This window comes from Pinus tabuliformis, chromosome 2_1, assembly GCF_031772625.1.
Source record: "Pinus tabuliformis cultivar Carrire ecotype Pingquan chromosome 2_1, CPIR1, whole genome shotgun sequence".
Lineage (NCBI taxonomy): Eukaryota > Viridiplantae > Streptophyta > Pinopsida > Pinales > Pinaceae > Pinus > Pinus tabuliformis.
Genome location: NC_142299.1, coordinates 293074546 through 293093831, shown reverse-complemented (window position 1 = coordinate 293093831; position 19286 = coordinate 293074546). Strand labels below are relative to the sequence as shown.

Sequence of the window (19286 nt, the reverse complement as noted above, 5' to 3'; positions counted from 1 at the left end):
CTAGACACATCAAACATTGCAGAAAAACTCACACAACGAGGGTTAAACCGAGGCTGCATGGAACATGCCACAACTAATTGGATCATGGACACATAGATCAAGAACACTTGACAACATAACATCTAACTATATCGGGTTGTCAAAGCTATCCAACTCCTGCACCAAGACAAGTGGCTCACTAGGGACCAAATACAACAGAAGTTTCCTGATCTCATGGAGCAACTCAATGCAATGAGGACCATTTCTTCCTAAGGGGAGAGGACTGATCCAGGTGGATATTGGCAGCCACCAACATATTCCACTTGGACCCCCACCATTGTCTCTTTTAGTTTTTCAGTTTCCTTAATTGTAGCATAATTTACTATGTTGGGAAGTGTTATGAAACCAGTTTACAAAATAGAAGAAAGAGATAGATCAATGAATTAAAACTTAGCCTCTTCGATGGGGAAACCTCCTTTACATTACAAAAATGAACAATTCTTGGATGATACAAAGTAAAAGACATCCTTTCTATATATAGGAGTTTAAGGGGTCGCAATATAATCAAATCCGACATAACAATAATAATGTAAGGGCACAACAATAACAATAGTGGGCTTCTATGGGGCACAATAATAAAAATATGGGGACAACCTGGGCACACAAATAATAATAAAGGGCAAAACTACAATAATAATAAGGGAATACACTAGTATTATAGGGAACTAACATGCCCTTCTCCTTCAAAAGAGCGTTTTCATCAACTCTTGAGTAGTTTTGTATTCTTCTGTATAAAATTCTAATCCACCCATGTAGAATCTTCAACGGGTAAGTTCTTCCACTTGATGGATACTCTGAAATTGATCAATTTCACAACTATCAAGTTCTTGTTTCTATGACTGCTTTAGGTTCCAATATGATTTTTCCTTCCTCGTCAAGTTCTGGAAATATTACTTGAACTAAGAGCTTGTCACCTATAAACTTCTTTAAGCATGAGACATGGAAAATTGGGTGCACTCGGGAAGATGCAGGAAGTTCCAATTTATATGCCATAGTACCAATCTCTTGCAACACCTTGTACAAACCATAATACTTTGGTGATAATTTATTATCCTTCTTAGCTTGCTTGAGGGACATTTGTTTGTATGGTTGTAGCTGTAGAAATACCCAATCACCTACATCAAAACTTCTTTCATCACGATGTTTATATGCCTATTGTTTCATTCTATTATGCAAAAAAGTGAGGTTATCCTTTAAGAGTTGTGTTAGTGTTAGCCTTTGAAGCCTTCCATCAGTGATCAAATATGCTCTTACAAAGTGGTCTCAGGGTGTCAAAGTCAAATTTTTTCATTTCAGTGAGTCTTCAAGTAAAATTTGGTTACTAGGTATTAGGTCTAGGTTTGTTTTCACTCCTTCCAAAGTCTTCCAAGTATTGGTCGATGTCACCATTCAGCTCAGTGTACCATCATTCAAAGAGTTTTCATGATCATTTCAGGTTCCAATGGGTCATTTTACACCTTGTTCGTGCTTCAGTTGTACTTGGGTAAGCCTTATTTCCCTCTCCTAGGGTTTTGAAGGTAATTTTTCTCGGATGGTGAAATCATAAACAAAACTTGTATCCTGATGTTCATACACCTTCCCCTATCCCTAATATACGTTCTTAAACACTTCCCATCACTCATATCCCTCAAATTCGTCATTTTCCCACAAACCCTAGCTTATTGCTACAATTTCACAATTTTCTAGGTTAGGCCTATGTTTTTCCCATTTGGACCCTTTCCCCTCACTCAATATTTTAAATTCAAAATTCCCCTACTTCCTAACATCCCTCCATACTTCCCAGAGTTTTCTCAATAATTTACAAGCCTCTTATCCCCTTCATTTCCCTTAATTTCTACAAATCCCTTGTTCCACATATCGGGATAGGTTTTCTTCAAACTATGTTTCTAAGCAATAAAAGATGAATTTGACAAAAATGAGAGTGGTTTTATTCCATCATTGATCCAAGAAGAAAAACCTCTTTCAATTTTTACACAGGTTTCATGGTTTGGGAGAAATGTTGAAAACATCATTGGCCTTAGGAGGATTGATGCACTTCTGAAGTGACCTTGGGAAAATCAAGATTTCAACTAGCTGGGATGTTCAAATGACTTGTGTGATGATTTAAATGATATCTAGATAGAGAGAAATTTCCAATTAGCTATCATGAGCTCAATTTCGAGTTGAGTAAGACCTTCAAAAGTTGACTGCAATAGCACTCTGCATTTAGGCAACCTCATTCAGCACATTTTGACCAATCTTGGAAGATTTGACTTTTGATAGGGAAAATGAACTCCAAATTAAAAAATTCAAGATTTTTTAGAAAGTAGACTCGACAAGCTTTCGAACGAGCTATCACATACCCAATTTGACATCAGAAAGGTAATCAAAGCTTGCCTTGAAGTTGGCGCTGCGCATAGGAACAGTGGCACTGCGCATAGGAACAGTGGCGCTGCGCATAGGAACAGTGGCGCTGCGCATTGGGAGCTCCGCGCTGCGGATCAGAGGGGCGCTGCGCATCAGCCAATTTTCTCCTGTGTTAATTTACACTAGCACTGTGCATCATAGAGGCGCTACGCATTGGTGAGCAGGTGCTGTGCATTGGCCAGTAAGACTTCAAAACCACCAAACTTCACCTCAAATCATTCTCATTGCTGCATTTATCTTCCAATCAAGTAAGTAAATTCACTTGTGATCTCACATAGGGTTTTTATGCTATAGTTGTGGTTTTATCATATTAAAACTCAAAACCCTAGTTATCTCCCACCAAATTTCTCACCATTTCTAGCTCTTGTCCCTTGTCTTCATTTTCCCATTATCATTTTCTCTAATTTTACCTTTAAATCCCATCTCATTTAACCCATATCACCTTCCCCTATTTCCCTACAAAAATTAATTCCTTCATCAAGCCCTAAAATCCCTCACATTAAACCCTAGATTCCTTATAAACCCCACCTACCCTCTCATTTCATCTCACCACTGTTTTCCTTTTTACAAAATATCTTCATAATCATCTTTTCTTCACCTAATTATCCATCATTCATCAAACCATCCCAAAGAGCCAAGCATGGAGAGGGACATGGAGCCCAATTTTGAGGAGGACACTCTTAGTGACAACTTTAGGGAAAGGATCTTACAACAGCTTGACAAAGGAAAATGAAAGGTTATAGAGGAGGAGCCTGGTGATGATGTTGAGAGGGAGTTTCAGTTTGAGGAGCATGATGATGATGTGCCACCTCATCACACTCAGGTAATTGATCTTGAAAGCCCATCATTAGATCAAAGCATGCTTTTGAAAGAGAAAGAGGCTCATATTCACATGTCAAATGATAAGTTGGCTAGAGCTAGATATATTATCAATTACCTAGAGTAGGGGAATAAGTAGTTCGAGGATAAACAAAGCCAAATGGAGTTAGAGATGCTAAAAATTCAAAGGCAAAGCTACAAAGAGAATCCAATTCCCTTGACTCCTATTGAACAAGAAGTGGAGCATGATAGAGAAATATGGCTTGAAAGAGTTAACATTCACCTTGAGGGGCTTCTAAAGAAACAAATAGAGACAACAAGATGCTAAGGCATATGGCCCACCATTATTTGACCCGAAATAGGATATGCAACATAAGGATCAAGCACCTTAAGGCAAGATTAAGGAGGGCCTTAAAAGGAAAAAAGAAGGATGAAAAGCTCAACATTTTGGCTGATGTGACTTTAGCCCAACAAAGTAACCCATGATGCAACTTTGAGCCAAAATTGGGCAAATTTTGAAACAATTTTGTCATTTTCCAATTTTTGAATTAGGCAACACAGGAAATTCCGGTTGATGCACTATTGGTGCATCCTCTTGACAAATGGCTTGTAGATTTGGATTTAGCATAAAAAAATAAGCAAACCCAGAAAGTTTCATCAATTTTGGAGGAGATCTTGGCCACCAAAAGGGAAAAAAACACTCAAAAAGTGCCCTCTCTGCCACTTTTTGGACACACAGGAACCAGTCTTGGGAGAATCCACGTTTTAGGGGGAAAATGAACTCCAAATCAGAAAATTCAAAGTTTTCTAGACACTAGACAGGTAGGTCTTTCCAAAAAGCTATCGTGGGCCTGATTTGGATGAGCGGAAGGCCTCCAAAAGTAGCCTTGAAGCGACACTGCGCATCAGGCAAATTTTGCCAATTTTGCCTAAAAGTCAAATTTTGCCTAGTCTCTTCAGCAGTTGACTTTTTCTTCTTTTCTTGGTAAATTTTACATGGTAAATGATGTAATATGATGTAAATGTTGATGTAAAACACTTGATGGGGTAGATACATCAAACCAAAAGTGGTTTTGAACTGAATGTATCAGTTTCCTTAGTTTTAGAGGCAAGCTGTTCCACTGCCTATTTTCTTGTTTCTAGTTTAGATGTTGTTGAAACAGCTCCTTGACTCATGGATTCGACCCCTGATGACCAGCATGAGTTGTTTGATTCCTCTATTATGTTTTCTCTTAGTCATTTGTAAAGGTTGGACTTTGGTAGAAGTGGTGGCAGTCATTGAACATTTGTATCAACAATTTGGCAAGGAATAAAACCAGGCTTCATAGCTATTTTGTGGGATTCTTTTGACAACGAGTTTATGTATTGTTTCTTCTTTGTAATGAGTTTTTCTTATGTTTTATATGTATCCAAATCCATCTTTCTCTTCTAAAACTAAATGAATCAAGGTGAATGGACAAAATACATTGTTGTGCTTTGTCTTGGGAATGCATTTGGTTTTCAATGTTTTCAACTATTTGAAGAGGATTCATAGTTTCTTTATGCCCTCCTCAACTCCTTAGCTGTCTTAATCTACCATCTTAATCCATTTCTAGTACATAAACCCTTGTCTACCTCGCCCCACAGAACATGACTGTATCCCTGAGTTGATTTCCTGGACCCAAGCTGCCTTCTCCAATTGATCTAGCAACCAAAACCTAAAAATCAAACCAAAAACCTTGACCCTCTATACCTAGCCTAAAATCTACATTAAATCTAGTCATCTCATGCCCTAATTTCCAATATCCTAATTGAGATTGACAAGGAGAGAGCCCTCTCCCGACCTGGTAGGGCTAGCTACCAGGTTAAGTGTGGTTTGATGTTACCCTAGACCTGCCTTCCTTCAGCCTGAGGTAGATCTAGGCCCTAAGAAGTTGGAGAACTTTTTTTTGATGCTTGATGTGATCTTCCATTTCTTGAACCTTAGAATTTTCTATTAAATATGATGTTATGGATGGTGGATGATTTCCATAAAGTGCCATAAATGGGGTCATTTTTGTTGCAGTATGGAACGGTGTTATACCACCATTCAGCAAGAGGCAACCATTTGACCCATTGTGTCTATTTATTAGATAAAAAGGAACAGAGGTATCCTTCCAAATATTTTCTCACTATCTCAGTTTTCCCATCATACTGAGGATGATAAGATTAGCTATGAGCTAACTGAGTTCCCAAACAAGAAAATAATTCTGTCAAAAAACTTCCATTGAAAATAGGATCTCTAGTCACTTACAATAATCTTTGGGTTTCCATGTAGCTTTTGAATTGTTTCCATAAATGCAGTAGCAACCGTACTGGATTTAAATGGATGAGATATTGCACAAAAGTGTGCATAGTTGGTAAGTCTATCAACTACCACCATGACAACACTCTTTCCTTTGTACTTGGGTAAAGCTGTGATAAAATCCATTGAAACCTCCTCCCAACTTTGACTTGGAATGGATAAAGGTTGTAATAGACTTGGGGTCTTATTTGTCTCAACATTATTTTGTTGTAAAACCAAACATTCCGCCACAAACTTTTGAATATTATATTTAAGGCCATCCAAAAAAAAATCCTTCTTAACCCTGTAGTAAGTTTTTAAAAATCCTGAATTCCCTCCTAAGGGAATTCTTGCAGAGGTATAAGTAGCCTTTGTACCATAACAAATCAATTTTTCAGCTAAATGTATCAGATGTACTGGGATCTTGCTACAAATTTTGAATGAGTGCCCACTCTTCTTCATCATTCTTCCATTCACCCCTTCCTACGTTTATCCAATCTGGTTGGATAATAGAAATGGCACAAAGCAATGCTTCCACATCCTCATCCTTTCTTGAGAGTGCATCTGCAATAACATTTTTATTCCCTTTTTTGTAGATGATTTCAAAGTCATAACCAAACATCTTTATGACCCATTTTTACTGCTCTTCTGAAGATATTCTTTGTTCTAATAATGTATTTAAGACTATCATGATTTGTTTTTATCTTGAAGTGTCTTCCCATTAGGTAAGGTCACAATTTCTTAAGTGCGTGTAGTATTTCCAACATTTCCATAGCATAAATAGATTTTTGTAAATATTTTCTTTTGACTAGATGACTTTCGAAAGCAACGGGTCTTTCTTCTTGCATTAAAACAACACCAATTCCATTTCGTGAGGCATCATATTCCACAACAAAGGTTTTTGTGAAGTCTAGCATAACTAATATCAGTGATTGGCACATTTCCTCTTTAAGATGTTCAAAGGCCTTCATTGCTTCTCGAGTTCAAGAAAATGCATCTTTCTTCAGTAATGTTGTTAGAGGTTCTGCTATTCTCCCATAATTCTTAATAAACTTGTGATAATACCCTGTCAACCTAAGAAATCCTCGTAGATGCTTTATGGATGTGGGGATTTTCCATTCCTTAATGGCTTTAATTTTCCTAGGCTCTACCTTAACACCTTCATGAGATACAATATGACCCAAATATTCCACCTCTTGTACTCCAAAGAAACATTTCGAGATTTTTGCATATAATTGTTTCTCTTCCAATAGTTTGAGCACTCTGTCAACATGTTGAACATGATCCCTCCAAGAATTGCTTTATATTAGTATACCATCAAAAAATACTAACAAAAATTTTCTAAGGAAGGGTTTGAAAATGGAATTCATCAAACCTTGAAATCTAGAAGGTGCATTAGTAAGGCCAAAAGACATGACGAAAAAATTCATAATGACCCTCATGAGTTCTAAGTCTTATTTTTGGAATGTCTTCAGTCTTCATTCTGATTTGATGATATCTTGAATGAAGTTCTAACTTGGTGAAGTAAATTGCTCCATGCAATTCATCCAATAATTCATCAATGACAGGAATGGTGAATTTTTGTTTAATAGTGAGCTTGTTGAGCTCCCTATAATCCGGAAACGTGCGCCATCATCCATCCTTCTTGTGCACCAATACTACTGGAGTAGAAAAACAACTTTGACTAGGTTGAATTATACCAGCCTCTAGCATTTTTGCTACCATACATTAAATTTCACTCTTTTCAGCATAGGGATATGTGTAAGGCCTGATGTTTGGAGGAACACTTCTTGGAATCAAATGGATAGAATGATCATGATAAAAAATATGAGGGATGCCTTTGGGAGTCTCAAATACCCTGGAATGATTTTCCAAGACTTTTTGGAGACATGGAGAAATAGATGATTCAAATATGGGAACCTCTAGCGAACATAATTGTGCAATTACGTGTCATTTTTATTTCTTTATAATGTTTTTCATGTCGTTAGAGCTAATTATCTTTCCCGGTTTCCCTGTGATACCCCTTAATTCAACTACCTTTCCTTCTAAAACAAATTTCAAGAAAAGTTCTTGAAAATTAAAAATTACTGTACCCAAAGATTGTATCCATTGGACTCCTAGTACAACATCAACACCACCCATTGGAATGGAAAGCATTGGACTATTCAACACATATTCTCCCATGGATAGGTTGATATTATGGAACTTTCCACAACAATTTATGGTTCCTCCATTTCCAACCATAACTTGACACTCTGGTGCTGGATATAGGAAGTAATTCAATTCCTTGGCTATCTTACAATGAATAAAATTATGGGTACTGCTCCAATCAATCAACATTATTACCTTTTTCTTCTTCATATGTCCTTCTATCTTGATAGTTTTAGAAGTGGTAATTCTGGCCAATGCATTACAAGATATCATTGGATTCATTTCTTCTTTCTCTAGGGTTTGTTCCTGGTGTGTATCCTCTTATTTTAATGTTTCTTGTTCCTTTTCTTCCTCCTCTTCACAATCTATGTAAAATAATTTCTTCTCAGCACACTTATGACCTTTAGTGTATTTGCTATCAAAACTATAACAAATCCCTTTTGCTCTTTTTTCTTCCAATTGTTTTGGTGTAAACATTATAGGTTTTTTAAGGCCAGGGGCTAAAACACTTCCATCCTTATAGTTGTCAGTGGTAGGCTTCCTTGTGCCATAATTTTTCTTTCAATTTTTCTTGCCAACCTGAATATCTTCTCCAATGAGTCAAGTTCTCAAAGGCGAAACTCATGTTGGATGACATCCTTTAAAGTCCCTATGAGCACATCAATCCTATGCTCCTCTGGAATATATTTTACCTTTATATTCAATTTTTGGAAGTCCTGAATGTGCTCCACCATTGAACCCTTTTTTTTTATATTTATCAATTGGCTAAAAAAGGTGTTTCTTTTTGTATCCTCATAATGTGCTATCATTTCTTCCATAGAAATTTCCCAAGTGACAATTTGTTTACGAGAGCAAAGTCATCGATACCATACAAACTCATTGGGTTCCAAATACAAAGTTGCACTGCGTACCTTTTGTGTGCTTTACACATTATGGAGATCGAAATATTGCTCCATATGTAGTATCCATGTTACGAGATCCTTGCCATCAAACTTACTCATATCGGTCTTTGGAGCATGTTGGGTCTTCAATCCAATGTTAGAGTCTATGAAATCATGACTAACATTTCTTTTGTTCTCATGATGAGTTTCCATTACTACCCTTTCGCCATTAGTACGAATTTCTTGTAGCAACTTTGTCAAATTTATCTTCAAACCTTCCATGTTGCCTTTCAGTTTTTCTTCTATACCATCAATATTAGCTTCCATGCCATCCATATTAGCTTCCATTCCATTCTTTAAACCATCCATCTTGGCTTTAGTTACTTTTTGTGAGAGCAAAATTTGTTGCACTTGGTCTCGCAATTTTGTTATATCATGTTGCATTTCTTCCTCTTCTTGATGTGTCATAGTAGAGAATTTAGGTTGCTTACTAGGTGTTTCGATTTTCTTTCTTCTAGTCATCAATGAATAATAATTATGCTTCATAATTCCTTTTGAATCACTTCAAACTACTTTCTCAAACAAGGCTTATGCAAATTTTTAAAAAAACTACACACCTTTTTTTTTCCTCTTTGTATGACCTCGAGCTTGAAATGGTTGTAACTCTATAATTTCATATATCCAAGTTCTGAAATTTTGACCTATGATATTCGTCTGAGTCTTCTTTCTAACCCCATAAGTCTGATCGCAATTGGATTTCTGAAGAAAGAGTTATGCAAAATCTCCCGTGATGACCTAATTATAGATTGGTTCAATAGAACAAGCTTGTATGACGTGCCATGTGTCACAGTTTCGACCTTAGCTTCTGAAAATGATACCCAAAAAACTACAGTCCGGATTCTTTTTGTCACTTTTTACAAAATTTCAATCAGATTCTCCAAGAGAACGATATGAAAATTTTCCAAAGATGACCTATTTGAGATCCAATTCGGGAGCCTGTTGTTGGGTTCATGGGCCCTGACCCAGGTTCAACCTTAGTCGGCCAAACAAATCCCTACATTACTGGCCCTTTCGGCATCATCCCATGGGGCGCGGACTGAAGTCTCACCCGAAGTAGTATGGGGGGATGGTGGAACCATGTTTCTGCACCCTGAGATGGTTGTGATATCTGTTTATACCCCCTCCTCCTACCTTCACGCACGTCGCTAAGCCTTAGGGCTTTATCGATCTATCCTTTATCACTCCCTTCAATACCTCCGCGAAGGTGTACGATTGACCCTTGTAGCCCTAACCAGCGATTAAGTACTTTCGCTCTGCTATGATAATGTATTGTATAGGTTCCCAAGCTATCTCAAGTGTTTTACTTATTTTACCAATCAATTATAGTTAGTGTCACATAAACTGATATTCTTTCTTGCATTTAATTAACAGATATAATCACATACATTCGCGCATCAAATAAACACTATAAAATAAACCCATATCGCAATATAATCAGATGCATTAACAGAGACTAGATACACAGTAATTACAAAATACTTATCTCTATTGATATCTTCCAGTTTATTACAGACTCTATCCACCCTGCGCACATAACTACAAGGGTCCATGCACTCAGCTGCGAACTTCCACAGTAGGCCTTTGTGCACTCAGCTGGAGAGCCTGTACCTACGGTAAGACCTAAAAACACTTAGAACTCACTACCAAAAACTCCCTAATCTACTTAGAGGCTACTTACTTGGCTCATTTTTATACAATCCCATGGTCCACTGACCATGGGTAGGTCTTTACAGCTGACTTGACACTTTACATAATAAAGGCGGACAACCCTTTATGACTCTTGACACCTTCACACTACGCGACCACAAAATGCGGAGACTTTACAACTTTATTACAAAATTGTCCCAAAACATGGGCTTTTAGCCCCAAAACTGCTCTTGGGGGAACTCGTTCCCAACACCTGCAAAAACCCTAACCTCCTCAGTTCAAATCTCTGAAAATATAGAGAGACAAGATCTGAAATTTGGTCACGCGATTCATCACAATTTCATCTCAAATGGGTTTTAATTTCAGATTCTGAAGATTCTTAAAAGGAACGTGAAAGCAAAAATTCCACAATTACCTATTTGAAGCAATGAAATGCTAGAATCCAAAGCTCTGATACTAATTGTTATGAAACCAGCTTACAAAATGTAAGAAAGAGATAGATCAACGAATTAATATGTAGCCTCTTTGAGGGGGAAACCTCCTTTAAATTTCATAAATAAACAATTCTTGGATGACACAAATGACAAGGCATCATTTGTATATATAGGAGTCTAAGGGGTCACAATATAATCAGAGCCGACATAACAATAATAAGATAAGGGCACAACAATAATAATAGTGGGCTTCTATGAGGCAAAATAATAATAATATGGGGACAACATGGGCATAACAATAACAATAAGAGGTACAATGAAAATAATAATAAGGGATTACACTAGTATTATAGGGACCTAATAGGCAGATTTTTGGGTCCTGAACTTCAGGAGTTGTTTTGAGGCCCTAAACGACAGTTTTTTTGGAAAAGTCGTTAATCATCAAAAATTGATTGATGTTTTTATTCGAAATTTTTATTTCTCGGATAGATATTTCTAACGAGGTATTGTGCACACCAAACAGAGATCGTATGCCGAAGTTACAACCCCGGGAAGTTGATGTACCAATTTACACAAATGGGGACCATAGTTTTAGTGCTTCATCTCCTAGCATAATGTTTTTGGATGTTTATGGTTTTCCATTATTTCTCAATAATAAATAGGCCTTCGAGCCTCATTGTAACACAATTCAGAGGCATGTAGCCACCACATCCGTTCTAAGAGATAAGCTACCATGGCCCAAGCTAGTTTATTTCCATTCTGCATTTAAGGATATTTTAGATCTTTGATATTAATGAAATGAAATTTTATTTCTGCTACATCTTTTTGTTTATATTTATATCTGTATTTTGTTAGATTCTTGCATATGTTTGGATCAAACCACCACCATCCATGCACATAAATTACATAGACCACAAGCATAGAGAGCACACATATGCAACTGACATGAATGGATGACCAACACACTATCTGTCCAGTCTAAGGGGTGAACAATGCTCTGATACAACTCTGTAAGACCCTCCTCCCACATTTACCTAAGTTAATCATCCATCTAGGGTAAACATGTGACGAGAGGCTAATATGATTTGATTTAAATCCCCATATATATTTAATGAAGTGGAACCAACAAAAGCAAACCAATCTGACCTTCCACACATGCTACAAAACCTTCAGGAGCCAATCAATCCTTCCAGGTGACCAACGCCTGAGGCAACTTGATCTTTCACTGATCTGGACCCCCAGTTGCTCCCATGACAAGCCATACATGTGACTGAGGATTTCCAGTCAAGCCCAAGGTACTGGCATTCCAACGACTATGGACTTCTGAGCTACTTCTCAACCATCAACCTCGAATTTTGTGCCACTTCTTCAGGGCTAGGACTTAGGCGACTACCTAAAACTTCATGAAACTTTCAGGAAGATTAAATAAAAATAAAACAAAGGTATTAATGTAAACACTTTATCGATGACTTGACTAGACCCGTACTAGCCATGACAGACATTTCATCAAGCATGTCACAAATATGCCCCTACAGGTTATAACAGCAGATCTGAGCATATGGATCTCATACTTATATGAGATTCGTAAAGGATCATTGTTGCCATATCACAATAGCTACATTATCATTTATTAGGTCTTATATTCATTGTACTTCCAGTAACTAATAAAAGCATGATGAGATCCATACATCAAGTCTATCATTAAACATACCCATAACCAGCATACAACCAACATAAATAACAAGGATATGAAAGCCATATAATCCAATACATTTACACATGAAATAATACATAGAAGGAGCTCTTATTAATGAATGCAAATGCGAATGAGGTGGGGACTTCCACGAACCACCCGACCATAGATTAGCTGAAACAAATCTTTCTTTTAGCTAATCGCCCTTGTGCCATATCCCAAGCATGAATTTGAGACTCAAAGCCAAACCAAACCAGGTTTCCTTAGGCTTTACCACAATCCCCACAGGATGAGTAGGCCCTAAACAAGCATGGATGCCACCAGATTTGTCCACCTACACAGTGAGGAATTTTCATGTCTCCTAGTCTTTAGGCTTTGCCGTATATCCCACCATACAAAATTCAATGATTCCTCAGACTCCACCTTCCAAGATTTGTCGTCTATCCTGCCATTTACCGTTCAAGGATTCTGAGGCGTGATCAAGGGCACACACGTCTAGGATTTAGTGTATATCCCACTATTCATCGGTCAAGGATTCCTGGGCCCATCAAGGCACAAAAAATATGGATTTACTACAATCCCATCCCAGTTCAGGGATTCTTAGGCCATGTGTTCTTTCTTTCACATACCACCTCACTCAATTTCAAAATGATCTGACCATCCTTGTCAACCAAATACAAGAGAACCCAATATACCATGGCTATCCAGAAATGGCAAGGCAAGGCTGAAGAACACTGTCATACCTAGAAAAACACATGCCAATGGAAACAAGAGAACCAAATACACACATACATGCACCATCTTGGGCAAAACTAGAACGGAAATGATGCATGCCAGTTGATACTTGCAAATAGTCCTACTAAAGCTACTAGATGTTTCTCTTCCTTGCTTGATCTTTGTCTTTTTGGTCCTTCCTTTACTTTTTTGATCCAATCCTAGAGTGCTCCAAAAAAACTCAATGTGTCCAAGAGTGTGAGAGAGAGAGAATAGAGAGAGAGCTCCAAAACTGAACTCACAAAAAGCACCAAGTCATCATCAGAAGCCTTTTTATTAATGATACCTCTATTTTTTTCAATTTTCCATTATCTTCCTTCATTTTCCTTCTCACATGCAACTTGTGACCTTTCACCTTCTTTTTCTCCAAATTTCCATTATTTTCATAAATAAAATGCCAATTAATTCCTCTTTCTTTTTCAAAGTCTTTTCCATTGTCTTTGTCAATTTCCTTTAGACCGAAATAAACACCCAATAGGATGTTTTTCTGAGCATTCAAGTTGAAATACATGTCCCATGACCTTAGTTATTAATTTCTTTTATTGACTTTGTTACACAAATTATTAACTAAAATTGTTACTCAATAAAATTGTTACAGTAACAATGTTTTAGCCTTATATTTTGCTTGTGCCATCAAAATAGTCAAAATATTAAACACTTCCAATATTAGATCAATAGCTTAGAAGTGTAAAATTTACAGGTGGCAAGTATTGTCAGACAAATAACGTTTAACCTATATGGTTAATTCGTATGAAATCGAAATACATAATTTAAATTTCATTGACCACCACTTGAGCCTATTATATATATATATATATATATATATATATATATATATCTGTGTGTGTGTGATTTATTCTCTCGAGGGAATAATTTAGAGGAGATTCATTTCTCCATAGTTTCAAAGAGAGTATCGTTTATTAGTGTTATTAGTGTTATTATAACTGCGGAAAGTAGCAGGTATATAGCCATAGATATCGCTTTGACTATGAATTAATTTCGTTTGACTTTTTAAATATCAACCACTATTCAATACTTTAAACAAAGTTTAACACAAAAAGTAAGTTTTTAAAACCGTTTAAATATTTTTCGATGGTTTTTATTGGCCATTTAGCTTTGGGGTCTTATTGCAAACGTCAAGCTTGCTTTTAACCGAAGTTTTGCCTTTATCCAAAGTTTTTAAAAGTGAATTTTATTGGTTTGTGTTTATCTAAAGTTTATAAAAACTGAAATTTATTGAATTTCATTTGCCATTCAGCTTTGGGGACTTATTGCAAACGTCGAGCTTGCTTTTAACGGAAGCTTTGCCTTTATCCAAAGTTTTTGGGGTATAATTGCATGGTATTGGCTGAGCTTATTTTTAATTGAAGTTTTGCCTTTATCCAAAGTTTTTAAAAACAAAGTTTATTGGTTTGTGTTTATCTAAAATTTATAAAAACTGAAATTTATTGAATTTGCGTTTATCTAAAGCTTTTAAAAGCCAAAATCAAACTTTGTGTCTATCTCAAGGTTTTTAAAAATCAAAGTTTGAGTGTGTTTATCCAATAACCAAAGTAAACTTTCCTTATCATTGTTTCCAAAGTTTGAGTGTGTTTATCGGATAACCAAAGCAAACTTTCCTTATCATAGTTCATAGTTTAAACAGTTTAAACATATAGCACTGCGATATTGCCATTTGGCTCTTACTAAGGCCATTTATCAAACTATTCAAATATTTCCTTTAAAGCAATGTTAATCGGCAGGTATTTCGTTGCATCGCAGCCTTTTGTAATTTTCGTGTTTTCAATGTCTTACTAAAATAGCCAGTCACTAAAGTAATAACAAATGTTTACAAATTTGCAATACTCTCTGCCACCAATTGCAATACTCTCAGACGAGCATTTGAATTAATGTAACATGACTCCAAATCTTGAGTTAATGTAAGATGACTTTAATTATTCGCAAACCAGACTGATTCGGGAAGTCAACTAAACCGGTTAGACATCTTAATAAATTTGGTGTTGTAGCATGTTTACGTTATAACAAAACTAGTTCAAATTATCACATTCTTAGTTATATATCTAGTATATAATTATGGATTATTATTTTATTTGATCTTGGTCATGACACATGGGTTGCATGGGAAATAGATGCATTTCTGTATTTCTCTATTAAGAAATAAATGCATTATCAAATATATAAATGCATTATCAAATCTTATTTGATGTTTATATATCCAGTATAAGCATATATTTAAAATTCTTATTGATAATGCAAATTTTAATTTTACTCATAAATTTTATTTAGTAATTTGTTGGGGTTGTTTTAACTATTTTTTCCTTTTAACTTTATACTAATTTTATGGCCTTGTTTTCAGGTAGTGTTTTTCTTTAAGTCTTCATTTACAAAAAAAATCTACTCGTAAAGAAATTGTAATAGGAATGGCAGAAAAGTGATATTTAATTTGATTTTTGAAAAGTTTATATATTATATATTAATTTAGTTTAAATATATTTTTTTACGATATGATTGCAATAAACATATAATTTCTTAAGATTTAATATGAATGCGATAGGTGGACTTGTTTGATAGGTGAATGTGATTATTTTTTAAAACTCTATCCTTCATATAAATATATGAATATTAATTATTTTTGGAACTCTTTCATATAAATATATAAATAGTACAATATCAAATTGTCTATAATGAAACATTTAAATAAAATACATTATAAATTAATGCAATAAACCTTTATTTAATTTGGATAGTGATTATTCTTTAAAATTTTACTGAAATTCTAAACTATATTTATATATATAACTTGTGTAACTACTAAAAGCTATTATTATTCCTAATTACTACAGCTATTCCATATCACATATATTTAAGTTAGTTTTAACGATATGTTACTTTCGAAAGCGAACTTTCTCTTTACATTTATATGATATGTTACTTTCGAAAGCGAAATTTCTCTTTACATTTATATTAAAAGTATTTCTAGAAACAATGGTACAATACTCTATTTGTAATGTTAATTTTTTTTTTAAATATTTTTGTCATTTTGTTGGGATATAAAAAAAAGTTAATAGTTGAACATCCAAAGATATTTAGCAGAAGTAAAAGACTGTCTTTTTACAGAGCACTAGTCAGTGATTCAAATGTCTTAAATAAAAATGATGAGTCAACCTGCATTAATAGTTAGTAGCTAGTAGTTAACGGGTAGAAATGACATCTTAAATAAAAATGATGAGTCAACCTGCATTAATAGTTAGTAGCTAGTAATTAACCACTAGAAATGACTATCCTTACTGCTGATTTGACAATTCAATTATGATAAATTTCCCACTTGTAATTAACTAAATTGTTAGACTAGTAATAAATTTTAACCTTCACCACAATATTATTAACCTTAACCACACTAAAATACACACATTATTATGGTGTCACGGAACCAAAAACCGAATTAGCGTCAAATTGGCCAAAGACTCCGACAGTTTTTTTATTCAGATCGAAATGACGAAGATAAAACAATGAAAACGGAATTAGTGTCAAATTGGCCAAAGTAGCCGAGAGTTTATTTATTCACCTCAAAATGACGAATATACAACATCCACTGGTTCAATGACAGAACCGGGAAATAAACAATAATCCATAAATGGCTCTCCATATTAGAAACAAAATTAACAGAACAAGGAATCGTATGTGATTATCAGCAATAAACGGTGAAACCAGCTCAACACATCTATCCTGAATGCTTCTCTTCAAGTTCAGTACGTTCATTACAGTCCGCAGGGTAATGAAATCCCGGCCAACTGACTGAATAATTTCCATTGGTCTTCTCAGCATCGCCTTCTGCTGCTTTAAACACCTCATATCCACGCAAGACCAATAGCGCTCACACGCTTCGCTCCAACATCTCCCGATATCGCTGGAAAGAGTTTTGTTTCTGCAAAAGCATCTGACTGCGAAACCTTTTAATGAAATCCTCGGCCAAAGTGTCGATCTCGTCCTCGACAGAGCACGTAGACATTCGTGAGCTCTCAATAGCTGAAACACAATTTCTAGGGTTATCAGAGGGCCACTCTGACGCAAGAATTGCGTGGGATAGATGCCCCAATTCCTGCTCGCAATGTTGAAAAGCTTCACAAGGCATCTCATCGACGGGCGTCGAAGCATAATACATTGTCAATGACGTATTGTTGTCACTGGAATATTGCCCTTGGCTCTCCTCAAGTCCAAACAGAGAATTCATCTTGTGAGAAATTGCAGCGAATATCTTCTTGTTCTTGATGAGGCCGAGAACAACAATCTTGGTCTTCATTGCGTGGGCTGCTTTTCCCTTGACAGCATTTGATTTCGATTTCAGCACAGAGCTCAGGACCGACCACACTTGCCTCGCCACCCATGGGGACCTTCCTATCTTCATATTTCCTGCTGAGATTTACAATTCAGCCCAGTGGTGCATATAACAATATAATCCTATGGATTATAACAATAATAAGTCTATTACGTACAGACCTCACTTTGTCCCAACAGGCAAGCCACCTGATTTCCTTTCTTCTCCGTATATGTCCTCCCCACCTCTCTCTATATATATAACAACAATTTGCGCAAGCATTCGTCATCACCCTAAAAAGCACAGCACATGCAGAAGCCTGGTGTATAAAGAAAATATAGACCAAGGAGAGTAAAGTTGGTTAGTCTATTCTGAGTCCGCAGTTTCACAAAAACTGGACATTTCAGTACAGGCTGTCGAGTGCCAATAGAGAGATGTAGCAATGGAGGAGGCTGTTTCATAGCTTAAAAAATATTTCTTCTCTTTTCCAACAAAACAATATCTACGTCCTCCATTAAAGAAATTCGCACTATCAAAAGGTAGAAACGATGGAGGGGGGAGAGTTCTGCTTTTCTGTGCTTTCTGTATCGATTTGTTATTTTAAAAATGTCGCATAGTTTTAGCACTTTAGACAATCAAGTTCAGTACTTTATTCAGTGCGGGCAGCTTCCGAGAAGCACTGATCGCGTGATACAGTTCAACTTTCAGAGAACTTATAGGTCATTTGTGTTTTACTGGACTGAAAGTCAAAAGTTCATATTCTTTCAGAGATGTCCTTTTATTTTAGCTAATGGATCCATGTGTAGTATGTTGTCAAAGCCTTCAACCGACTTGGACACATAGCCACCGAGTTTGAGTGCGCGTCCAATTTCGGTTGCCTCTGCTTGTGTAAAATTTGGGTAAAACAAAATTATGTTAATTAATTTTATTTGCTTTCAATATGTATATGAAATATAAAATTTGATAAAATTATATTATATAAAATAATATAATTTTATAATGGTAGCATCTAAATCTGTGTTTACATAAAATTGTTTCTAAATTTATTTAATATTTTTTTTTGAAATTTCAATAAATATAATTTTAGAAACTATCCCATGCAAATTTATTTAAAAAGATAATATATTAAATTCTCAGGTAGCATTAGCTCTTCAATGTAAGGGGCCTCCTGATCTTGTCATACTATTGTAAAAGGTTTTCTCATAACATTGTCATAATATCTAATCAAAATATTTTAGAATAACAATATATATATTTGATAGGTATGTTTATTTTAAAAAAGAATTTATGTAATTTCAATTCAAATAATTAATTTTGGATCTATTAAGCACTCAAAAAAATCAAATATCTTTCTATTTTAAAAAAGCATTTGCATCCATGATTTTGGGTGTAAAGACATTTGATCTCTCTGGATAATTGGTAGATTTGGTGTTAAGGCGATGTAGGCTAGTTTAATTATTAGTTTTATGTGTGCATAAATTTCTCTTTGTTTAAATAAGCTACACTATAGAAGAATACTATAAGGAAAACCAGGAGCCCAAAACCGCTAATGTTTACATGACATAACAACAACTCTTCCATATTGGACTGGATCTCAACAACAAAGAATGGAGCAATAATTTCAAGAGAGAGACTAGTAATGTTTTATAAGAAATTGTCTTTAGTGAGACATTTTGGAAGCTTTTCATGTTGGTTTTTTTGGTCTAATTTCTCTAGAATCTGGTAGAAATTTATTGAAATCACTCTAAAATCCGGTAGAAATTTA

General features: G+C 35.5%; 1 protein-coding gene across 1 annotated transcript; it reads right to left on the bottom strand.

Moving 5' to 3' along the window:
* Positions 1–17080: 17080 nt before the first annotated feature.
* Positions 17081–17611, bottom strand: LOC149199946 (uncharacterized). Its single transcript, XM_089400780.1, has one exon. It carries the CDS (start codon positions 17609–17611, stop codon positions 17081–17083), a length of 531 nt encoding a protein of 176 aa, XP_089256906.1.
* Positions 17612–19286: the final 1675 nt, after the last annotated feature.